This window comes from Myotis daubentonii, chromosome 3, assembly GCF_963259705.1.
Source record: "Myotis daubentonii chromosome 3, mMyoDau2.1, whole genome shotgun sequence".
In the NCBI taxonomy this organism is placed as follows: Eukaryota; Metazoa; Chordata; class Mammalia; order Chiroptera; family Vespertilionidae; genus Myotis; species Myotis daubentonii.
Genome location: NC_081842.1, coordinates 23,300,111 through 23,326,038, shown reverse-complemented (window position 1 = coordinate 23,326,038; position 25,928 = coordinate 23,300,111). Strand labels below are relative to the sequence as shown.

At 40.8% G+C, this 25,928-nt stretch overlaps 1 protein-coding gene across 5 annotated transcripts; it reads right to left on the bottom strand.

The window, feature by feature from the left end:
* Window positions 1-740: 740 nt before the first annotated feature.
* Window positions 741-23,474, bottom strand: MFSD1 (major facilitator superfamily domain containing 1). 5 transcript variants are annotated; one of them, XM_059686900.1, is made up of 17 exons: window positions 23,197-23,281; window positions 20,097-20,149; window positions 19,595-19,645; window positions 19,142-19,254; window positions 17,960-18,002; window positions 17,148-17,215; window positions 15,252-15,360; window positions 13,850-13,952; window positions 11,683-11,781; window positions 11,150-11,261; window positions 10,160-10,216; window positions 9,658-9,814; window positions 8,286-8,383; window positions 7,662-7,774; window positions 5,670-5,717; window positions 4,080-4,137; window positions 741-2,492 (listed from the first exon to the last, which is right to left on the bottom strand). In XM_059686900.1, the coding sequence occupies exons 4-17, from the start codon at window positions 19,249-19,251 to the stop codon at window positions 2,489-2,491; spliced, it is 1,179 nt and encodes a 392-aa protein (XP_059542883.1). In that variant the 5' UTR covers window positions 19,252-19,254; window positions 19,595-19,645; window positions 20,097-20,149; window positions 23,197-23,281; the 3' UTR covers window positions 741-2,488. The 5 variants fall into 5 exon arrangements, with proteins under 5 accessions (XP_059542883.1, XP_059542881.1, XP_059542882.1 ...); XM_059686898.1 differs by lacking the exon at window positions 19,595-19,645 and having other exon boundaries at window positions 23,197-23,473; XM_059686899.1 differs by lacking the exons at window positions 741-2,492; window positions 19,595-19,645 and having other exon boundaries at window positions 4,076-4,137; window positions 23,197-23,473.
* Window positions 23,475-25,928: the final 2,454 nt, after the last annotated feature.

Below are 25,928 nucleotides of genomic sequence, written 5' to 3'. Positions count from 1 at the left end.
CACCCTTGCCCCCAGGGGAGCTCTCCAAGAACAAGCAAAGGGAAGAAGCCAAGGGGTAGTAAGAGGCTGAGGTGGAGGCATTCCAGAAATCTCGGGCAGCTTGAAGACAACTTACAGCTGTTCTTTGCTACCACTGGGATCAAAATGTAAGTGCATTATTTCAGTTAGTCCATTCCCCATTCTCTATTGCTTTGTCTCCTACAGTTCTCATCCTGCAATTTTCTTCCTGTAAGTGCAAATTCTATTTCTAACTCAGAGTTCTGTTTAACTCCTTCCTGTATCCTCAAAGTTCTTTGGAAAACACTACCTTCCTCCCTTCTAACAATAATACCACTTTCTTCAGACTCAAAGACATTCATGTGCATACCCTTCAGACACGTTTGTGTTTGCTTTTACAGGAACAGCAGCACTGAGTCTCCCCATAATAAAGCCATCATTGCCTAGGTCAGTATGCACGCCAATGAAACCATGTAACGGCGCTTCCCATTTCACTTTAGGCACATGATACGATGTACTTGACTGGGAGGTTTCCTATTTTAGGCTATTATAAGCAATCACGCAAAGAAGATACTTCCTTAAAATATATAAAAATGTGTATTTATCTGATGGTTTCCTTAAGATAAACTATTAGAAATGGAATTGCTAAGCCAAAAGTCTTGCAGCGTACCACTCTACCCTTTTTAGGTCTTCTTAGTCACATTTCCAACTTACCCTTCAAAAAAGATACTCAAATTTACTCATTTTATTTATGAATAATTCAAAAAATATTTATTCAGTGCTGGGCACTATCGACATAATCATTATTAACATTAGCAGACACAGTTCTTGCCCTCAAGGAGCTTACAATCTAAAGGAAGAAACAGAAACCCACACCATCACAAATTCCTCATTGGAATAAAGGCTCAGGTAAATTAAGAAGCAAAAGTACAGGGTTTTTCCAAGACCATAGGAATAATTAGTTCTAATAGGTTCTGAGCTGGGGCTAAGATTGTTGGAAATCAGGTGAAACCAGGTCATAGAGAATCCAGGACAAAATACTCTAAGCAAAGGGAGCATGGACAAAGCCCCTGAGAAGGGACGGAACCTGATTCGACTGAAAACAATGTAAGCAGGTCACTGTGCTGGGCACAGAGGTAGTGGAAAGACGAGGGCAGGGCCAGACCACAGCCCTCCGGCAGCAGCAGCAGCTGACCTCCTGCACCATTCCCAACTGTGAGGCCAGCATTCACTCACCAGGGGCTAGAACAGGCACAGGGCAGTCAAGCCCACAGAACCAACAACTGAATAATGACACAATACACTGTAAATCAGAAACATGGATGAAAGTAAACTTACCCTGAAAAGGAATGCACTTTCAATCTGTCCCAGAAACTTTAGGCATACAATATTATGCCATGTACTTTAAACAATATAATCAGCTAAACTCATTAGTTTAATAGTTGTCTAAAATATCTGTGGGCACATATAGCAAAATACATTAAAAAGTCCTTGACTTTAATATGCTAAGACTAATAAGTTAATTAAAAAGCATTTAAATCTGTCAGAGAAATTTCATATCCACATTTTATTTAATGTGAAAAACATAAATGTCACTTTAAGGTCCTACACTAGAGAAAAAGCTAATCCCCATAATCTTTCAATGAATAATTAGGTAAATTTTCTTTAGTCCAACACAGATTTTCTTATAATCTTCCACATAAATAAGAGTTAAAATCAGTGTTTTAAGATTTTTTTAAAAACTCAAAAGTTAGAAGACATCATGTAGATTCCTTTTACAATGTTTTATTTATCCATGTAGAAATGGAATTATCATCATTTAGAGGACATTTTCAGTAATTAATTAGACTATATTAAAAAACTGTACAGAAAGTTCATACCACAAACTTATGTCCCTAAGTAATAAAGGTGCTTAGTAACAGAGAGAGAGAGAGAAGCTCAAAAGGGTCACCGCTCAGCAACCTGTCTCATAAGTAAAATGAGCAGAACACAATCTATTTATAAAAATGAAGAGACTTCATCAAGTATATTTCAAATAGTCCCTATTACAAAAGGGAATGCCTATCAAAATGCCATGGTTTACACTATAATAAAACATCCCTTTACCCCCTCAAAAGCTTTAAAAAATATTTTTTGCTTTAAGATAAAGAAAAGGCCAAATCTCTATGATATACTTTGTAAAAATGATCTCAATATAAATCCAATGATCTCCATTTATTGTCCTTACTGAAATTCACCTGCAAGTCCCAGAGCAATTTCCTAAACTTCACTGTTGATTAGCCAATTCTGAAGTAAAATTCTTCAGCAACACACAAAAGACAGAGAGTAAAATAGTCCTCACAAATATACTTAGAAGTACTTGAAATATAAATATAACTTTCCAGACCATTATTTTTCCTATTGACTAAACTCTATATAATAATTTTTTAATGGAGGTTTTCAGATCAATGATGTGTGCAGCCCACTCTCATGACACAGTCATTTAAACTTCTCATCTGCAAAACAGAATGCAATATATTATCCAAAAGGGGAGGAAAAAACAAAGCCCCATCTGGTTTACAGAATAAAAACCACCAGCATTACAAAACACATAGCGCCAAATACTGAGAGTCCACATTTTAAAGCTGAATAATCTTTTAACTCCTCATGATTGTAAAAGTAACACAGGACCAATTTAGAAAATATAGAAAAGCAAAGAAAAAATAAACTCTTATAACCCTACCATTCAAATAGAACTGTTAATATCTGGGTGCTTTTCTTTCATTTTTTCCTATTTTCGTATTTTTCCTATTATATACAAATAATAGGTTTAAGAGATACACATGTTTGCATACTTTAAAAATAATTAAATTAGAATATTATATTTGCATTTTCATCTTTTGCTTACTTAACATGTAGCATGTTAAATATCTCTGACTTTAAAAGTCCTTCTAGCCGAAACCGGTTTGGCTCAGTGGATAGAGCGTCGGCCTGCGGACTGAAAGGTCCCAGGTTCGATTCCGGTCAAGGGCATGTACCTGGGTTGCGGGCATATCCCCAGTAGGAGATGTGCAGGAGGCAGCTGGTCGATGTTTCTCTCTCATCGATGTTTCTAACTCTCTATCTCTCTCCCTTCCTCTCTGTAAAAAATCAATAAAATATATTAAAAAAAAAAAGTCCTTCTAAAACATAATTTTGAAAACATACTATATGGGTGTATCATAATATATTTAACCATTTCCCTATCATGGGACATTTGGGTTATTTCCAATTTTTTTACATAATAAACAGACTATTGTAAATATATTTAAAACTCACAACTCTTCTGATTATTTTCTTAAAATGTATTTCTAGAAATAGAATTACTATGTTAAAAGGGAATTTGACATGACCAAGAATCACCCCCGGAACTAAATAGCCTTATTCTACCAGATTTTAACTTATTCAAAATTCACAAAACTTACAATTAAATGGTATATGTTTAAAAATAAATTTTTAAAGTGAAAAAGTATTCACTATCTAAAAAATTAGAAATAATAGGAAACAGAATCACTATTATGTTATAGCAATAGTATATGATATACACTATTATGTTGTACAAATGATAGGAAATAGAATCACCATTATGTTGTAGCATGTAGAATCACTATTAGATGGTAGCATATACTCATGAAAAATATTAATTTAACTTAAAACACACTGTATACTTTAATTTGTTCCAAATGAGTCAAAGAACACAGAATAGCATGCTAGTACCAAGAAAAGATGAAAAATGATCTCAACTAGTTAAGAAAAAGAAAACATCAGAGAGAATAGAAGGGTGAGCTCAACAGAGAAACTTAGGGCAAAGACCTTTGCTCTGTCTCTCAGAAGGCAATTTAAAGCCAAATTCTCCCACCCTGCCTTCATTTGAGACCTTGATATCCACCTTTTACAATTTTCTGACACAAACAAGAATGTTGTTATAGTTCCAGAGATGATCATTAGCCCTCGAAACACACAAAAAAGACTGATTTCTTAAAAATCCAATCCTAATACTTTGAAATACAATGCTAATGTCCAAGATTTTCAAAATAAAAACTTTTCTCTTTTTCAATACTTACTCAGCATGAGAAAGTTTCATTTCTTCCCTTTGTCTTGCAGAGTAATTTAGGTTCCCACCTAAAACACAAATAAGCATAAAATCTTTTCTATGTAACTATTATAAAAATTCAAACATGCACGCAAGCTCAAGCACACACACTCACACACACACACACACACACAAATACATTTGCACTGATATACTATGAAATATGAGAAAGAAATAGTTTATCTCCTGGAACCGTCCCAAGGGAAAAATGTTTTTTACTTTTAAATCCTTATAGGATACAAGTAGTCACTCCTTAACTTTAGCATTTTTTTAAAGTTTGAACTTCTGTATTACCTCAGGTTTTCTTAATAGGGACATTGTATTAATATTCAGTAATAGTGAAAACTTAGAAAAATTAAAGAAAAGACCTAAAATTATGGAAACAGCACATGTATCCATTCTTCCAAATATATAGCAAACAACCTTTAAGGATAAGCCAGTTAGAAAAAATTGATATAGGAAACATCAAAATCTTATAAAGAACTCACACACAAAAAGCACAAATGCATGTAGTTCACATATATTCGCAAAAGAAAAAAATCTGCGATTTCTCATCCTATATCAAATACTTTCAACCTTAAAATGAAAATTTCAGCTGAAAATTTATTTACTTTTTTTTTAAAAAAATATAAGACAATAACACAGGAAGGGCTTTAGGTTCTAAAAATGCTTCTTTATGGCCCAGTCGGTGTGTGGCTCAGTGACTGAGCATTGAAACATTTCCTTCTCTCTCTAAAATTAATAAAAAACATATTTTTTTAAAAATGCTTCTTTATGCTAATATACAAACAACATCGAGCCTGGCCAGCATGGTTCAGTGGTTGAGCATTGACCTATGAACCAGGAGGTCATGGTTCAATTCCCAGTCAGAGCACATGCACAGGTTGCAGGCTCAATCCCCAGTGTGGGTGTGCAGGAGGCAACTGATCAATGACTCTCTCTCGTCATTGATGGTTCTATCTCTCTCTCCCTCTCCCTTCCTCTCTGAAATCAATAAAATTATATTTTTTTAAAAATCCAAAATTTTCTAAAACTTACATTCAACAGGCCAGAAAGAACATGACAACAATTTTAATGAGCGTGAAGGTCCAGAATACATAATCCTATATAATAAAAGCGAAATATGCTAAGTGTCCGACAAATCAGTCGACCGTTGTGTTGACTGTTTGACCAGTCGCTATGACATGCACTGACCACCAGGGGAAGACGCTCCAGTAGGTTAGCTTGCTGCTGGGGTCTGGCCAATCGGGACTGGGCGAGAGGCCAGAAACCTCCCTTGGTCTCTCCCTTGCCGGCCAGCCCTGATCCGCCTTGATGGGGACTGGGCGAGACAGCCCTGGACGGCCCTGATTACAGGCCGGGCCAAGGGACCCCACCCGTGCATGAATTCATGCACCAGGCCTCTAGTTATATAATGAAATGTTTCCATCACTATGGACAGAATGTTGTTATACTTGAGCTGAAACACTCACTGGCTTCTAGAAAGGCATGCAGACAACCCAGTGACCCCATAAGATAATCTATCGTGGGTTAAGAAGAAAATGCCTGAACTTCTACTTACCTCGGGCACGGTTCACCAAATAGAGTAAGACCACAGCTAAAAGTGACACTGGAAGTGAAAAAACATAGGACCCTTAAGACATGCACTTTTTCCCAATGATTCCTGTCACCATAATTACGAAGTAAAACTTAGACAAATCAAATAAACTTTTATTAACCAGAATTTAAAAATAAAATCACTATTTATATTATTTTTCTGAAAGCACTATAAATAAGTCATACACCATTTTCTCCAGGGGCTGCCTGAGCTCAGGGATGGCAAGGCCAGAAAAGGAGAAGCAGACACCCACAGGAGAGGGACGGGCCCACCCATGGGTCATCCCTGCCACTCTTTCCTCTCACTTACAAGTGCTGGTCCTTCCCAGCACTTCCCCAAAACTCCTGCTAGCCCTAGACCTGTGGTTGGCAAACTGCGGCTTGTGAGCCACATGCGGCTCTTTGGCCCCTTGAGTGTGGCTCTTCCTAAGCTTTAGGAGTACCTTAATTAAGTTAATAACAATCCACCTACCTATATAGTTTAAGTTTAAAAAATTTGGCTCTCAAAAGAAATTTCAATCGTTGTACTGTTGATATTTGGCTCTGTTGACTAATGAGTTTGCCAACCACTGCCCTCGACTATTATTTTACAGAGAGCCAAACAGAAGAAACCTTTTTTTTGAGGGGGGCTTCGGGGGGAGATAGGTCTGAAAATACCATGTCCATTTTACAAATTAATCAAACATTAGGATGTGGTCATTAGACTCCCAGAAGCCCAGAGCCAGCTCATACCTCAGAAAGTCAGATGCCTGGTTTTTTACCTTAACAGGTAAGGCCCACTTAGTTTATTTGAAATTAACATGGCAACAAAAACATTTTAAAATGATGTGCTATTTGGTTTGGGAACCAAATAATATGAAACTGAAGCTTGAAATTAAACCATATGTTGGAGCATTAAAAGTAGACAAAAACAGCCTTAGCTGGTTTGACTCAGTGGATAGAACATCGGTCTGTGGACTGAAGGGTCCTACATTCAATTCTAGTTAAGGGCACATGCCCAGTTTGTGGGCTTGATCCCCAGTAGGGGACAAGCAGAAGGCAGCCAATCAATGATTCTCTCTCATCACTGATGTTTGTATTTCTCCATCCCTCTCCCTTCCTCTCTGAAATCAACAAAAATATATTTAGTTTTAAAAAAATAGACAAAAACACTTTCATGACCATTTTTTAAACTCTTAAACACTTTTTTTAAAACAAATAAAGCTTTTTTTTAATTTGGTGTGCTTATTTCTAAAATATGAGATAAAATGTATTCAGGCTATATTCATAAGCATTTCTCTGCAAACACCATACTTCAAGTATAGATAGTCATTATTCCCTGTAAATGAAAATGAAGCCTGATAATATCTTCACTGGGATTTGCCTCTTTAAATACATGTTATCAAAGTATAAAAGGCATCTTAATATATTATATGAGAATTTTTTTCAGATGAACACAATTTGTGTATGTGAAGACAATCAAAGGAAAAATGCTCGTTTATTTTTATAGCTTTCAACTGCTATTTTTAACCAACAAATCATTACAGGTAAAAATTACATAAAAGGACTAAGAATAAAAATAATTTAAACTGCCTGATGAATTAACCCTGAGCACACCTAAATCACACATATATCCATATAGTCACACCTAGGACCCTTCAAAGGGTTCTACTTTAAAGGAGTAAAATTTTTTTTAATGTAAATATTTAAAACAGAAGATAACGCATATTCTACTGCTGCCTTTAAGAATATGAATCTCCTGAAAAATGCCTGTGAGTCTTCAGAGAACTACAAAGTCACCAGCTGGGAAGCTCTGATGCACAAGCTAAGAATCAGGCAAACCTGAGAGCTGCATCTTAGATATTTTAATTTAAAGAAGGGAAAACAGAAAGTAACAATAACACCTAAAAGCGGAAATAACAACATTCTGCTACATATTACAAGAAAGTAAACAAATGTTGCCACATGGCACACTTACAAGACACACAGGCAATGAAGAAAACTTCTAAAAACAAATATCCCCGAGTATCCAGTATCATGCCAGCAAGGATAGAAATGATTGCCAGACCAAGATTCTGAATGGACTGCATGCTGAAATCGAAGGAATATAAAAACACATTTCAATTTCAAGTCTTCATAGAGGACCAATTCACTATAAATATCAACATCTACAAACAACATGGTATTAGTGTTGAGACATTTTCAACCAGGGATTTTTTTTTAAATTCCATGACTGTTTCCTCTACTAAACTTCATGCTCAAAGGTAGGGGAGCTTGCCTTATTAAGTGCATTATGAACTCAAAACCAAGTGAATACAAACCAGAACTCAACTTCTCACTAGAAGCCCTCAGATAAACAGGCAGTGGGGTGATAATGGCAGCAATTACCTCTCCAGGTTAGCTCACCTCCCGCTCCCTTGCTGGAGCATTTTCTTTGCTCCAAGTTAAGCATAAACAGATTAACTGAATTTTTTAGTTATTTCCAGGTTTAGAGCTGTCCCAGAAGCCTAAAGACGACTAGATTCAGGAGACCTGGAGTATCACATGATAATAAGTTGGTACAGCAGAGAGAGACATCATGATTCCTGGTGCAAATACTTACAAGCCGTATGCAGTTCCCAGTTGATGTTCAGGAACTACAAATGCCACCATTGGCCACAATGCGCAGGCAAGCAATGAATAGGAGAGTCCCAGGAGACTCTATAGAAAGTGATACAGAAAAGGGTAAAAGTCTTATACTAACCAAAGTGACTTTCCTTTGACGCAGATTAGCAAGAGTGGCATATTAGCTAACATATGAATCTTCATGCAAATGTTATTGTAATCAGGTTAAAACTCATATTTAATCCAAAAATGTCCTGGCCCTCCCTTAGACGTATCCCTCTAGTGAGAAAATACATGCACACTGTCTTAATCACATTATTTATATATATACATAACTGCCTGGGCCCAGGGTACAGTCAAGAACCAAGAAAGAAAACAAAGCTAATTTGTTAAAAATTGTTGCCAATGTTACAGACAAGCTAATTTTCCAATATTTATTAGGAATCTCAAGTTAAACAACCAAGGCAACATCATTTTTCTTCAATTAAAAAGGGAACTTTATCATTTAAATTAAAATAAGAGTTATACTTATCATGTGAGTAAAGATTAAAATAATGCCAATATCCAACAATGACAAGAACACTAAAAACAAATACATTCTTATATTACTGATAGAGCTCTACTGAATGTCTACCAAGATGTTAACTGTGCAAAGCCTCTACTATAGCATTTCTACTTCTAGGAACCTGTCCTACAGAATTCTCACCTAGTGCAGAGGCAAAAGTAAGTTTACAATTGTGAGTGCACGAAACAGTTTACTCTTGTATTATTATTTAATTATTGTATTATTTTCCATAAGAACAACTGTAATCCTACTTTTGCCCCGCCATATGTATATATATATTTTTTCAAGATATTCTTTTATTACAGGAAAGGAAAACAGCACTTCACCCTGTGGTCTTAAAAATGACACTCCGAAGAACAATCACAAAAATTTGATGAATTCTTTATCACTTTTTGACTGCTAAACGTCAAAGACAAAAGGATGTAAAATCATGGATACTGGGCCAATAGGGTTTTTTTTTTTGCCACCTATAATGGAAGGACAACTTTTCATGAAGTACAGAAAAATAAATGGAACTAATAAGCACTTTGGCTTTCAAAAGACTATTTTATTTCAGATACTATTTTGGCATTGAGGTTACCCTATTAAATAAATCAAATGAAATTAAAAATACCCAATGGATTAGTAATTAATATTTATGCACTTTAAAAATACTAGTAGTTATTTTGTAGACACTGAAATCAACTCATTGTTTTCCCCACTGTCACAAAGCACTGCTATCAGAGGAGCTGAGTGGCTCCTGACAGGCAACTTACAGGGTCCTCCCTGAAGCCCCAAGCCCCCCAGGTGTGAACAGCCACGTTACCATAGCAATCCACGGGTTCCACAGCGTGAAGGCCAGCAGCATGTGGGAAGCAAGGGTGGTCACCACCGCACACAGAACCCAGATGATGTTCTTCCCTGTTTTATCCACCATGAGCCCAAATATTGGGGACATGGGAGCTGATATGACATATACAACACTGCCCAGAGAACATAAAAGGTATTATTTAATGAAATGTATCCCAGCTACAAAAAAAAAAAAAAAAATCCAAGTCCCTAAATCCATTAGGCAAAGCAAATCCTAGCACATTTAGTTTAACAATCTTCTAAAATGGTCGTTGGTAAATAGGAATATAAAGATATAAAGAGTGGTCCAACATTTCTTTGGTTTTCCATTAACGCAAAGATGGCCACCCAGGATCAAGTCCCAATTTAATTTTGATTTCACACTGTGGATGTTACATCACATATGTCTTATAACATTCGGTTATAATTAAAGACCCACACTAGGCACACAATAAGCACTTAAAGAATTAATGAAATACCTGTTAATAGCACTTGCTGCCTGGGAAGAAAATCCAAATTTCTCTATAAAGAACACTCTAAAATAAGGAGAGAGAGAAATAAGCACTTTAGAAAGAACTACTCTGTTTTCTGTTTTGTTTTTTAATAAAGGCAGAATAAAAACTGAATACAATAATTCTAAGTTTAGTCAACTTTTTCATCTTGAGACTATTTTCCCACCTTATTTGAAATTATTCACATTCAAGTAACTGGCTAAAACTTTAGTGTTTATATAAATATTTCACTGACTAAATAAAATATACTGATGCCTATTTTTTCACCTATTTACATATACTGCAGACAGCACACACAACTGTTCAGAAAACCAATGCACTACCACAGGGGGTTAAGAGAGCTTCTTTTCCATAAAAGCTGTATTGACCAGGTTTTTTGCTATATAATGCATAGGGTTCTTGTCTCAAATTATTTAGAATTACAACCTGAATTTTAAGGATTTTATTACAAACACACACCCCCATAAACACATTCACACTCACACACTGTTCTGTTTAAGCAGCTGCCAAAGAAAAAAGACAGAGAGGTAGAAGATAAAGCAAGAAAAATTTGATTTGAATCCTGAATTTGAATGTGGAGGAATTACAGTCCTAAGAAATAAAAATATGCCCAATCACTATAAGCCAGTATGCTGTCTCCATTCTCAATAAACTTCCTAATCAAGGAATAAAGAGGAAATTTAAAAAAATCTAACCTAAAATCAAGCAGTAAAATAAACCAGTATTATGAATCAAAAACTGTTATTAGGTATTTCTTTAAAAAATATTAAAAATATATTAAACAATACTAAACCTTAAGCTAAGAAAATCAGTTGTATCCCAGGATATGAAACAATTCCTGTGTATATATAAACTATAAGCAGAGAAGCAAGATTAACAGCTTAAACAATTACATTTATGTGATTGGAATCTCACTATAATTTAGTCAGCAGAAGCGGAATGCTAGAGAATACTCACTTCCCCAGTCCAATGAAAGGGAACACCGCCACATAATAGAAGACACAGATGATAAATATGAGCCACAAGGGCAAGGAGAAGTCCTTCACATCAGTTAGCTTAATAACTTCACCTTAGACAAGAAAGGGAAGAGGCATCAGTATAATTTCACATAACAAGTCAAGATCATTTTTTATTGATCATGTGATTAACCTCTGCAATTAGATCAAAAAACACTTTTCTCAGTAAATAACTGGGACATAGTTTCTGGGATAACTTAAAAAGACATGAGAAAAAGCAAAACCTAAGATTAGTATCTACCTACCTAATGATGAGGAATACTCGTCATTTTGCAAATACACAAAGAACATATAAGGGGGAACATGTACCCCAAAATTTAGACAAATAGAAATAGATTTGGAAATAAGAGATCAAAAGACATGTTTTAAGCCTCACTGGGTTTACAACACTGCATTACCAACTTGCATAATTGTACATTATTTCAAAAAGGCCATAATTCCCCAAAGTCCCACTCTTCTCGCATTGAGACTCACCTGTTTTTCCTTGTTCTTTATGAAGAATTCTTTCTGCTCTCTGATCCAAGTAAGCAAGGGCCAAGGCACAAATTAGTGAAAGAATACAGGTTATACCCCCTGTAATTAAAAAAAAAAAAGAGAGAGAGAGAAAGAGATTTTTAAAAGAGAGCCAGACTGAAGGTTCCTTAAAACACAGCACGTCACATTAACAGCAGAAAAACTTAGCAACCAAAGGGGATAGTATTTCGATACATGTAAGAAAAGCCCACAATTACAAGTGAGGAGGGAAGAAAGGGAAGAGCATGTTATAAGCATTCAAAAAACAGTAGTCACTATTACTATATTATTTCCCAGTAGAAGGTTGGAGAATAGATGGAAAAGATTAGAACAAACTAGTCCACTCTTCTAATACAGAATAAAAAAGGAAGAAAGCTGATAACCAGCTAGCAAGTTAGTCCTACTTTCTTAATTCAGTCTAAGCACCAATTTTTAATGGATATCGGGGGAGGGGGGGTTATTAAAGCAAAGTCTGATTCTGTGATCACCTCATCTTCCTTCTGATTCCTTCCCAAAGTCCGTCACCCTTGCTCCTAACCTCTGGCAGCCTGGGGCCCCACCTTCTCACACACAGCTCACTCACACTCTTTCCTATGCATATTCAGCATTACTCACTAACGCTGACCTCATATTACTACTGTAAATCAGATAATTAATCAAGTTTACACTTGTCAAGAATTTTTAAAAAAAGCTTAGTAGCTCCGGCTGGGTGGCTCAGTTAGTTGAGTGTTGTCCCATACACCCAAAAGGTTGCAGGTTCAATTCCCGGTCAGGGCACATTCCTAGGTTTCAGGTTCCACATATGGGAAGCAACTGATCCATGTTTCTCTCTTTATCTCTCTCTCTCTCTCTCTCTCTCTCTCTCTCTCTCTCTCTCTCTCCCTCCCTCCCTCCTTCCCTCCCTCCATTTTCTCTCTCTCTCTCTCTCTCCCTCCCTCCATTCTCTCTCTCTCTCTCTCTCTCTCTCTCTCTCTCTGTCTTTCTCAAATCAATAAACATATTCTCATGTGAAGATTAAAAAAAAAAAAAAAGTTTAGTAAAATAAATGCATCTTTAACTGGCTGACATATGGTCCAGTCGAAAAACTGCTGAAATGACAGACAGCAGGCATTAGTTCTGTTTCTGCCACTAACAAGCTGAATGATCTTAGACACAGAACTTAACCTCTCTGGGCTCAAATTTCCCCAACTGTAAAATAAGAGACTTTGATTCATAACGGCACAGGTCTTTTCTGGCTCAAAAATTCTTTAACATTCTCAAGTTCTCCATCATGGAGGGAACTAGAAGAAATACTAAAGAGCATTTAGAGTAAGAAAGAGGGTTTAAGTAAGGCAAAGGATTTGAGGAGACATGGGAGGAGGAGGAGTCTCTAGGTACGAGTCTCCTGTCTAGGATTACCACTCCACCGTCCTCTTTTTACCAGGCTGTACCAAGGAAATCTAAGGAATGAAAGATGGCACAGGACATTCACCCCCCCCTCACAGGTCACTCAAGGGCTCTGTAAGCAGCCCTCGTCACATCATGGGGCTCAGGTAAACAAGTTCACTGCTCAGAGAAAAAGCACCGGTGGTGGAATCCATTCGCTTCCAGTGACCCACCCAGCCATCAGCAGGTGGAGCCTCAGCTAAGAGAACTTAGGGCCAGGAGGAACCTGTACAGTTTTGGCCCAATACCCGCAATCTCACAGAAAAGAAAAATGAGACACAGAGGTTACCTTCCTTGTCCAGGTTGACTGCCCTGTCAGAGCCAGGACTAGAACCCAGGCTCCTGACCCCCAACTTAGTGGATTTCCCACCACACTGTATCATCTCTACAAAATCTAAGCTCTACATTTCTAAATTCCTGATGGTTTCAGAGTTTTCACATACATGCTCTCAGTTAATCATGAGGACAATGCTAAGTAGACAAGAATAGGACAAGATCCTCCTTTTCTTTAAGAAAGCAGAAATGAAAACAAAAGCATGAATGCCTCGCTGTATCTAATCAGGTCAAGTAGCTCATGAATTGTGCAGGCAAAATGATAACCAACGTGGTCTAACCCAGATCCCAGGGTTCCGTCCTCTCTGCCGCGATACTTCCTATGACGTGTTCAGAGGAGGCAGAACGTGGGACATCAGGATTCACTAACCAATCATAAGTGTGACTCCAAGGGTTGTGTGACCAGCAGAACCCAACGAAGCTTCAACCTTGGAATACAGCCATCCCATGAGGTTCATGTTTACTGTACTTCCCTGAAAGAGAGGGGGGGGAAATCAACCTACATCTTCTATATCGCCCTGCCCTGTTCAAAAACTAGGATGTGAGGTGGCTTAGACAATAGATATATAGGACTCAGATTAAACAGAGGTAAATTTTTTAAAAAACATTAGAAAGGAAAAAACTAAAGTAAAGCCACAGATGAGATTACTACACGCCAAAAAATGCCAATTTATAGAAAATGCTAGTATTCAAAATAGCACAGTACATTTGTAAGTTCCTAGTAGCCTAAACAAAAAATGAAACTCGAGTTACAAAATTCACAGGGAACTGATGACAAAAAAAAAACCTTAGCTCAGAAAAAACACAGCTCTTCCTGGAACTGACATCTGAAAAAGAATGCGTCTTCTCATTGTCCATAAGAAGATGGTAAAAGTTATAGATAAGATCCTCATTCGTTTATTCATTCATGTAGCAATTACTGAGCCCTAATTTTATGTCAGTCACTGTTCTAGGTATCAGAAAAACCATAAGGAACAGAACAAAAAATAAATTTTGGCTCTCATAGGGCTTACGCTTTAGTGGGGTGGGTAGAGAAGGTAAACTATATAGTATATTAAATAGTGCTTAAAAATGCTTGGGGGAAAAAAAGGGGGAACATATAAAACAGGGAAGGAGAATATAAAGAAGTAGAGGCCTCCCTGAGAATGTGACTTTGGAGAAAAAGCCTGAAGGAAGTTAGCTGTGAGGACATCTGGGGGAACAGCAATCCAGGCATAAGGAACAGCCAACCACAGGAAATGAGCCTGTCTGACCAAGAACTCAAGAGCTGTCTTCATAAGCAAAATGCTGGTGCACAGCAAGGAGGTAGACATTAACTACAGAGGGCAAGTTTGGAGCAATCAGTAAAAGCTACTTGTGCAGGCAGATTCACCTCTATGTGAACTTGAACTTCATAAAGTTAACTGAAGTCGATGGGCTGCCCCATCACACAGTGAGCTTCGATCACTGAAAAGAGGCAAGCAGAGCCAGGAAATGACCGTATGTGAGGACTTTCATAGCAGTCCTTAGCCCAAATGGATAAGACATTAGAGCATGAAACCTGCTAAGATCCATTCCAATGCTCAGCTTCTCTGAACTAATGAATGTTCATTTAGCCATGTTAGACTTTCTGAGGGAAGTAAGGTACATGCTATACTGTAGTCTAGAGAAATATATTAAAAATCAATACCTAATCTGTCATACACGACCCTTCATCCTGTAATTTTTAAGAGATCCCTGTGATATTCAATCCTGTGCTTCCTATTTGGCTTCATTAGGTTTGCCATACTTACAATTCTAGCCATGCTAAGTTGGAGTCCAAACACCAGGTTCAGTTCTTTGCCTTTAAACCAACTCACAGCATATGTATTCTGGGCAACTGCTAAGGACTCGCCACCAATCCTAAAAGTGGGTAAAGGAAGAAAAGTCAAGTTTTTGAAGAAAAACCACAGTCAGCAGCAGCAGGTTTAAGGCTCTGACACCCCTCTAACTGAAGATGGTAAAAGTTATAGATGGTGGTGTCGCTGCCTCCTCCCCTGAATCCACCATAGACTATGGTAAATGTAATGCTGTGTGACCCAAGACTGGGTCATAGAAGATGAATCTGCTTTTTCATCAAACACTCGCACATGGAGCCCTGAGCCACCCTGTAACTAGTCCAACTACCCTGAGTTCACCATGCGGTGAGAGAGCCAAGCCATGCTACACGGAGAGGCCACCCTCAGGCACTGCAGCCGGCAGTGCAAGTCTTCAAGTCGCCCCAGCCAGGTGCCAGCCAAGTGAATCAATGAGCTCTCAGATGACTCCAGCCCGGACCCATCCATGCAGCTTTCCAGCTGAGGCTCCAGGCAGCAGGTGCACAGACAAGCTGTCCACGCTGTACCCTGTACAAATTCCTGACCCACACAGTCCACTGCGAAGCTTTGGGGAACCTGATGTGCTGCGATAATAACCATGACAGGCAAGAAAAGGACTCTGGGTTACCGCATCACCATCTATGCGACATAAAAATGTTCATGTGAAGCCCTGGCTGGTTTGGCTCAGTGGATAGAGCATCAGCCTGTGAACTGAAGGGGTCTGGGTTTGATTCCAGTCAAGGGCACATGCCCGGGTTGTGGGCTCGATCCCCAGAGGGCAGCGTGCAGAGGCCGCTGATCAATAATTCTCTCTCATCATTGATGTTTTTATCTCTCTCTCCCTTTCCCTTCCCCTCTGAAATCAATAATATATATAAATATATATTTTTTTTTTTTAAATGTTCATGTGAAGAGTGAGCCATGCCTTGTGAAAACACAAAAATTCACTTTTCAGGTGTATACCTTCCATATGCAACATTCTCCTACTTTCTCTCTGTAAGTTCTACACACTGACCAGCCCCACACCCAGGCCTTCGGCTTCTCTTCCATATCCTAACTCCGAGCCCTCTTCATCTCTCCGTCCTAGTTCAAAAACAGTCCCCTCTCTCTGCTTATCCAAACCCTACGCTGATATCAAGGCCCACTTGGTCCATGAAGCCGCTTCTGACCACAGTTCCATATGAATCCTTTATTTTTATATACATTTCGTTTCCTTTTCTCTCCCTTAGAACAGTTTTTGGAGTATGTCACGTGTCTATAGGTCCTTGGTACAAATGAAAATATTGAATGAATTGTGCTTTTAAGTTAAAAACTAAATAAGTTATTTCATCTGGGTTAGGAAGCCCAAGGCGGGACTCAGAATGGGCTTACTGAACAACACTGAAATTCATGAAGGCTATTGGTATTTTGTTCATTCAAGCCTTTTCAACAGGTTCAAAAGGACCTGCGCTTAGCCACTAAGAAACAGCAAACTGTCCGTGAATCACCAACTTAGAAACTGATGCTCTACACTATCATCTACAAATGAGGTTTAAATCATAGTCTTCAATATATCAGAACAGCAAAACACCTAGGAAAAACATCATTTCTAGAGGACTATCTAATATTCAAACCCACACTGAGTTAAATTAACTATGGTCACTCAAAATTGTTACTTACTTTAAAGGAAAATTAAGACAACCAATAAACAGTCTTGTGTATATGTGGCTACATTTCAGGGACTTGAAGTAATTCTCCATAAGAGACAATAATATATTTTTTAAATCCTTAATAAACTGATAGCTGAACACTAAAAACAATATATTAGGACAAATGAAATTATGCTTAACTTACCCAAACACAAACCTTCCAAATTCCATCAGCCAAAAAGCATTAAATATTCCACCCAAAGCAAAAATAACCTATAATATAGAATATAACATAGAATCAATTAAAAAGTTAATTAAAGGTATTCAAGAGAAATAAGTAACTTATGATGAATCACAGCTTCTACCATAATTTTAGTATTCCTTGTTAGTAAATCTGTGAAATTAAAACATTAATATTGACCCTAACCCAGTGGTCGGCAAACTCATTAGTCAACAGAGCCAAATATCAACAGTATAACTATTGAAATTTCTTTTGAGAGCCAAACTTTTTAAACTTAAACTATATAGGTAGGTACATTGTTATTAACTTAATTAGGGTACTCCTAAGGCTTAGGAAGAGCCACACTCAAGGGGCCAAAGAGCCGCATGTGGCTCGCAAGCCACAGTTTGCCGACCACGGCCCTAACCAGTTTGGCTTAATGGATAGAGTGTCGGCCTGCAGACTGAAGGGTCTCAGGTTCAATTCCGGTCAAGGGCATGTACCTTGGTTGCGGGCACATCCCCAGTAGGGGGTGTGCAAGAGGCAGCTGATAGATGTTTCTAACTCTCTATCCCTCTCCCTTCCTCTCTGTAAAAAAATCAATAAAATATATTTTTTAAAAAAAAACATTAATGTTCATCTGTCTCAAGCCTTAAAATGAATTATGCCTTTTACTATATGGGCATTTGTGGGCCCTGCTTAATTCAGTTAGGCATTCATTAAAGACATCTTTGCCGGAATTAGAAAAGAATTCACATCACTAACACTTACTGAATGAATGTTTTCGCCTTCCTTACCTGTCCAATGCAAACAAAGCAGCTAAAAATAATGGTGCCCCATCTGTTGGGAGAGAATATGAATTAAGAGTATGTCAGTCACCACATCTTTCAGTCATGTTTTCTTTGACCCCTCTCTTTTTAAAAGGACAAATATCAACCATGTTAATACAGTTCACTCAAAGATTCTACACTGGAACATCTGGTTAATGTTTCCCCAGAGTAATAACATGCCTGTGTTAGAAGGGCCTTAATGAGCACAGGAGTAAACGTCCTTCCAAAACTCAAGCCCTCTCTCCACCTGGTGAAATGGCCACACCGCACTCAGCACTGGAAAACCCACTATGGCCCCAAGGCAATTCATGACCCATCCTATCCTGTCAACCTAAGTGAGCAAGGTCTGTAACATACGAAGGGGAATCTATCCTCCTGCGGTTTCCAGCTAATTCTATCCTTTTAGATCAAGCAAAATAAATGTAATTCTGCCTTTATACCCTAACTCTTCAAAATGTTTTAAAGTTAGTCCCCAAGTCTAAACACTCAGTTTCTTCAATTCTTTTCCACCAGACATGGTTGGGAGACCCTTCATCATTTTGCCCTCTGTCTCCTGAAAATATTCCCAGTCTACACCCCTCTTAAAGCCTCCACTAACAACACACCTACAATCATAAAAATGAAAAGTAACAAAGCTTATAGTGTGAGTCCTTCCTCAGTCTCTAACAGAAGTGGTCACAAAGTTCAACCCTTAGAACAGCAGAAAGGGAAAGTCTCAATAGGGAGAGGCAAATACTACATATGTGCTGGCTACTGTACATCCCTCTCAATCCTCATAACCACCTTGCAAGGCAGGAATTATTATCCATATCCAACCAGTAAGGAAACTGGAGCTCAGAAAGCCAGGAACAGCTCAGAAGAGTTGGAAGCTGAGCAAGTGGCAGTAATGGGATTCGGACCGTGGCCTGCCTGATCCCAAATGGGGGCGTACCTGAGCTACCTTATTTCATGAGACCCAATCTTAACTGAAATACCAACTTACTTTCAAAAACCAATTCCAGAGACACAAAAATATCTTTAAATAAACACTAAAGCAGATTATAACGGCAATACAGAATCTTATTCAGTTCTTCCTAGAAATTTAATTTAGTTCTGTGTTTTCCTAATAACCAGATGTTTGCCATAGGCGAAATATTTTGTTCAGCTTACCGTATTCCAAATACTCGGTCTATCAAAAAGCCACCCAGGAAACACAGAACTACATTGGGCCAAGAATACCAGGCATACAGCAGCATGAATTTCGTGGTATTCACCTGCATATCCTATATGGAAAAAAAACAAAAAACTATTTTTTCCAAATAGTCAAAATAGTAGCTAACAAATTAAAACATTTTTTTTTTTTTCTGTGTAGGGCAGGAATTTCTTAACCATTTGTAGTCACTAACTGCTTTGGTTTCTCATGGTAGCTATGGCCTCTGCCTCAGAAAAAGGTCACATCTGGGACCTTCCTGGGTCCGCATGCCATTCCAGATCCCCCACTATGGCGACCACCTCTGTCTGCATCTGCCCAAATATCTATCTTCTCTTTGCCCTATACTAACTGCACCGGGGCTCCCCACCACATGGAAAAAATAACCTCAGCCTCCCACTACTAACTCGTACCTTCTTTCCCTTTCATTCTAGAATGTGAAGGGCCAATCTATGCATTTCTCCCTGTCCAAAGACAAAGAAAAGAGACTATCAAAATGCACAAGAAACTGGAACTATCAAATTCATTTTTACAAAACCAACGCGGACAATCCTCTGCAATCAGTATCCACATTTTAAAAACAAAATAACAACAAAACATACTAGCAAATCATTTGTCATTCAGGTGATTATTCCAAGGGAGAGTGGAAGGCAAACAAAAGTCTCCTAATACTTTCGGTAATACTGAGGAAATAGCACATAATTATTTATCTGAGTGTGAAACAATATCAAGTTACACATGAGTGCTATAAACAAATTTTGTGACCACTCATTCCAACTCACAAACACTCCTTGGTGACTACAGATATTAAAATGGACTCACTGGAGACTGTTGCAGACTAGGCAACCTGAGAGCTAATGAAGCCTCAACAAATACACCTTCCCTAAAGCAAACAAAGGTGAAAAATCAACTTACCCGTTTAACCTGAGTCTGAAGGGCAGCCGGATTATCATAGCAAAAATAGCTGCCTAGAAAAAAGAAAGAACAAATATTTTCTAAGTACAAATATTATCCACATAAGAGTTTCAACTTGTAATTACTACTCAAATGGTGATTTTTAAATGTTTATACTTGAGGTTCAAGGACTGACACTATGGAAACTTTTTTGAACCTTTTCCCTGCCCATCATTATTTCCTAAGCTGTAGCCAAATAATCCAGAGAAGACATGTCAAATCACTTACAAATTATTAGCCAGCATATACAGCAGTGGTTCCCAACCTTTTTGTGGCCATGCCCCACCTAAGCATCTCTAAAATCCTGATGTTCCCCTCCTCCCATAACACAGAATTCTTATTATTCAAAAAGTGAACTCCTATTCACAGGGAGGAAGCCTAAAAGGCAATTAACTTGGTCTAAACAGGCTTCCAAAGAACATGGCATCCATGAAAGAGAAAATTAAAAGAACAAAAGGACAGTTGAAGTACTGAGGAAGAAATCACTAAAAAATTGTTTAAAAAAATAATAACAATAATATGAATTGATAAGAAAAAATAGCAAATAGTCTCAAAACATATAATAGAGAACTGAAATACATAAATATGTCACAATATATTTATACTAGAGGCCCAGTGCACAAAATTTGTGCACTCGGTGGGGAAGGTGGGGGATCCCTCAGCTCAGCCTGCGCCCTCTCGCAGTCTGGGATCCCTCAGGGAATGTCTGACTGACGGCTTAGGCCCATCCAGGGGGAGTAGGCTTAAGCCACCAGTCGAACATCCTTAGCGCGGCTGTGGAGGTGAGAGAGGCTCCTGCCACCACCACTGCGCTCACCAGCCGTGAGCCCAACTTCTGGCTGAGCAGTGCTCTCCCTGTGCGATTGGGCTGAAACCAGCTCTCTGACATCCCCTGAGGGGTCCTGGCTTGCGAGAGGGCGCAGGCCAGGCCGAGGGATCCCACCGGTGCACGATCGAAGCTGGGGAGAGATGCAGGAGGTTGGCTAGCCGGGGAGGGGCCGTGAGGGTGCTCCAGGGCATGTCTGGCCCTTCTTGCTCAGTCCTGATCAGCCAGACCCCAGCAGCAAGCTAACCTATCGGTCAGTGCACATCATAGCAACTGGTTGACCGGTCGACCAGTCGGCTGCCCCCTGGTGGTCAGTGCATGGCATAGCGAGCAGTTGAGTGGCCTTAGCATATCGTTAGCATATTACGCTTTGATTGGTTGAATGGCTGACCTGTCAACAGCACACTTAACATATGAGGCTTTTATTATATAGGATACTGTATGTGCGGCCCCCTAGGACCATAAGAAATGAAAAAAACTCACTGTTAGTAACTCATTCTCGAATTGCCCCCCTTAAAAATCAAATTGCCCCCCTGTGGGGTGTGTGCCCCACATTGGGAACCACTGATATACAGCAAGTACTGGGGACCTGAACCATGAAGTTAACAACTAATTGTTCTTCCATTTTATTTTCATGATGCTTCATATATCTATTACTTTCTTGGCATCTTCATGAAGCACTACAGTTTCCTTATTTAAAATTATGAAAACACACACACTAAAAATTTCTCAAACTTTGTCAGCAGTTTCCTGGTAACGTTACCTGAGATTACTATTTACCTTGAGAGCAGAGAGTTTAACTACTCTGACTAATATTTGAAACAAGAGCTCTAATTCTATAAACAGATTGCTCCAAATATAATAACTCAGCAAACACAGTGCCAGGAGTGAAGAGAAATAAAAGAGAGTTCTAAAGGATTAAAGACATAAAAATATCTGTTGACGGGTAAGAGAGAAGCGGAGAGAGGTTTGACATTCATTCACTGAGCTTCATTCCTAAAGTACTACAATTGACAGACTTACGGTAGGCTTCAAGATAATACTGCCTCCACTTCCCCACTCTCTCTAAAAGTACATATTAGAAAGTACAGATTCAAGGGGGGGGGGGGGGAATTGTCATTAGAAGGGTATGAAGCTGACTTCTGAAACCCAGGCAAATAGCCATAATTTACCAAAAATGACCTGTCTACTTCAAAAGAGATCATTTTTAGTGTTTTGTGTTGTTCTTTTTTGTTCCTAAACCAGCAACTTGTGGTTCCTGCTTTAATCGCCATTGTAAGGGGTACCGGTATCATGATTTAAAGTTAATGGATGGGCATCTCTTTCCTAAAAGGGACTGGCCAGGTTGCTCACAAGGTTGCGGGTTGGATCTCTGGTCAGGGCATTTGCCAGAAGCAACCAATGAATGTGTGGGTAGGTGGGACAACAAATCAATTTTTTTTAAAAGGATGGGGGGAGAGAGGGCTCAAAAAGACTGGCAAAGAAACCAAAGCCCAGAGCATCCTCCACGCCCGCTTAGGTATCGCAGCAGGAGCACCAAGTCACCCGCCATAATGCTCCAACACTTGCTCACAGGCTCCGGTGAGCGCCCTGAAAACACACTGTGACTTCCATACCAAATGAATATTGACATTCAAAAGTTGCTGAATAAGTTAGCTGCTGGAACACGGGAAGGTGTTTCAAAAATTATCTCAAAAAACTGCCTTCAGATTGCCTAAGTGCGACCAACCACCGCCAAGACCGCAAGCCCAACCCAGCACGGGGGCTGCGCAGTGGCCGGGCGGAGAGGAAGGACACAGCTACTCGCTGACGCCGCCAGCGAGCCACCCTCAAGTCCCAAAAGCGGGAGAGGAAATAGGACGCTACCCGCGGAATTACTGATTTTTAAAAAGTCTTTCCCCTGCGGAGGGCAGAGAGGCAGTTCAAACTTTCTGCACAAGGCGCCAGGAGAGGGCACTTGGCCTGGAGATCCCTTCGGTCTGCGGCGCGGGAGTGAGATGCTGGGAGCCCAGGAGTAGCGAGGGACACCGCTCGCCCAGCGCGGCCCCTGACCCCGCCTCCGGACGCCACGGATGTGAATGGGGGCGCCAAGGGGAAAGAAGGGGGGCCCAGGCGCTGACCCAGCGGCTGCGCGGAGGCCCGGGGGCCCCGGTGAGAACGGATCTCAGGGCTCCGAGGGGGACGGTCGCGGTTTTCCTGATGGTCCGCCCCGCCCGACCCGGCCGGGCAGCTCACCGAAGCCGAGGAAGCACATCAGCAGCAGCACCAGAAGCCGGTGCGCCAGGCGCCTGGGGTCGCAGAGCGCGGGCAGCGCCCCGGGGACGGCGGGGGCATCTCTCCCGGCCTCGTCGGGGCCGTCGGCCAGCAGCCCCCGCGCTTCCTCCTCCTCCTCCTCCATGGCGCCCGCGGGAGACCGAGCGAGAAGCGAGAGCGGCGGCAACCCCGTAACCTAGCAGGGTCGCCCAGACCAGAGCCCCGGCCAGACGGAGGGCACGTGACCGCGGCCGCTCACGTGACGCCGCGGAAGTCAGCAGGGCTGCGCTCACGTGATCACGCGGTGGGCGGGGCCGGCGGGGGAGCCCGGGAGGCGGGGTGTAGGTGTGTGCTCGCCGGGCAGCGTGTGTCTCCGGGGCTGCGGTCCCTGGGGCGTCCGCCCCCCGCCTTCCGGCGCTTACCGCGTGTGCTGCCGTTTCCCGACCTGCTTACAGGTGCACCCCCTGCAGACCGGCCTCTGCCCCGGGAGAGGGGGCCCCCGGTCCAGCCGCTCAGCGCCCGGCTCCTGCCCACCGACCCGCGCGCCACGCTCCGGCAGCTTGGCTCCCCGCAACCCCTACGGCTGCTCTGATACTCACAGACTCGTTCACGGAGAGGTCAACAGACACTGATACTTGGAAAGCAGCATGAGGAATGGATGAATGTAATGAGAATGACGACCGAAAGGAGCACTCCATTCTATTAAAATGCCTGGGGATACCATCTGGGAGAGGGAGACCAGGTAACTAGTTTAAGCAGCCTTGGAGGAACGTGGCAGCGGAGAGGCTGGGGAGCGCTGAAGCCCTTGAAGTGGATGTCTAAGCCAGGATTAGTACGAAAGCAAAGAAATGGTGTCTGTCTGAGGGGGCTGTTGGGGGATACGGTTAGGAGGGGTAATAAAGACGCCGACATAAAACAGGACTGGGGGGGGGGGTGTTCGTATTGATCTGGGAATGAGAGTGAAGGAACGCAAGAGTAGAAAACACGAAACCTGGTCCATGAGAAGCCATGCAAGGATTTAGAGCAGAGCAGCAAGAATGAGAGATTTGTGTGTTTAAAAATTCAATCTGGCAACACAACCTGACCCCCTCCCCTTTTTCTGGTTGTCCCCAGGCTTTGCCAACAGAATTTCGAGGGTGACAAGGTTAGAGGTTGAATAACCATCCTATATAATAAAAGGGTAATATGCAAACTGACTATAATAGCAGAAAGACTGGGAATGACTGGTCACTATGACACACACTGACCACCAGGGGGCAGATGCTCAATGCAGGAGCTGCCCCCTGGTGGTCAGTGAGCTCCCACAGGGGTAGCTCTGCTCAGCCACAAGCCAGGCTGATGGCTGCCAGCACAGTGGTGGGAGCCTCTCCTGCCTCCTCAGCAGCGCTAAGGATGTCCGACTTCAGCTTAGGCCTGCTCCCTGCTGGCAAGTGGATATCCCCCGAGGGCTGCCGGGCTGCCAGAGGGATGTCTGACTGCCAGCTTGGGCCCGATCCCCCGGGGAGCGGGCCTAAGCCAGCAGGTGGACAACCTCTGAGGCTCTGAGGTATCCCAGACTGCAAGAGGGCATAGGCTGGGCTGAGGTACAAACCTCCCTCCCCCAGTGCACAAATTTTTGTGCACCGGGCCTCTAGTGAGGACTATAAAATACTAGAGGCTCAATGCACGAAATTCGTGCAAGGGGCTCCGCCCTCACATCCAGCTTCACATCCGGCTTCGTCAGGAAGGTCGTCGGATCTAATTAGCATATTATGCTTTTATTATTATAGATTGGAAAGATTGGAGGTAGCAAGGGCCTATACTGGGGAAACAGTGTGAAGCAAAGAAGACGAAATAAGTATCTAGGACAGTGATGGCGAACCTTTTGAGCTCGGTGTGTCAGCATTTTGAAAAACCCTAACTTAACTCTGGTGCCGTGTCACATATAGAAATTTTTTGATATTTGCAACCATAGTAAAACAAAGACTTATATTTTTGATATTTATTTTATATATTTGAATGCCATTTAACAAAGAAAAATCAATCAAAAAAATGAGTCCATGTGTCACCTCTGACATGCGTGTCATAGGTTCGCCATCACTGATCTAGGAGGTGAAACGGAGGTGACTTCATAAATAAAAGCATATAAGGTCTGAAGGAAAGGAAGAATTTGAGAATGTCTCCCAGATTCCTAGCTTGGGCCCCAGTAGAGATCGGAATATAGGGAGAGAGTGGGGGCGTGTCAAGAGATAGATCAGTTTGGGAGTGTTGCCTTGGAGATGCCTATACATGATATCTCCACTTTCCACCTCCCATGCTCTCTTCATCTCCAAAGGAGGCGCCCCCAGTCTAGTGAAACCTCTTGCCAAGATGACTAACAATGCCATCTTCCCACTTACCATGCTCACTTCTCTGTCCTCATCTTACTCAATTTCTCAGCATCAGTTGATGCCGTTGGCAGCTCCCACTTTCTTGGCTCCTTAACACTACATTTGTCTTGTTTTTCTCCTAGTTTATTGGGATCTCTCATTTGCTATCTCATTTGTCCACTCCTCCTCTTCTACCTCAAATCTAAATGTTCAAGAGCTCCAAGGCCCAGTGTTGAGACAAACTGACATCATGTGCCTGCTGACATTATGCACTAAAACAAACACAGCTCTCTGTGGTATAACTAAATGTCATCATGAGGAAAACATCAGACAAACGCAAAATAAGGGACATTCTACAAAATAACT

Coding starts and splice junctions, on each gene's coding strand:
- MFSD1 (XM_059686898.1), bottom strand. CDS start 23,359: ATGGAGGAGGAGGAGGAGGAAGCGCGGGGGCTGCTGGCCGACGGCCCC. Junction 11,782..13,849: donor TGGAGTCACACTTATGATTG/GTTAGTGAATCC, acceptor TTTTAATTACAG/GGGGTATAACCTGTATTCTT. Junction 11,262..11,682: donor TAAAGAACAAGGAAAAACAG/GTGAGTCTCAAT, acceptor TTCTTGTCTAAG/GTGAAGTTATTAAGCTAACT.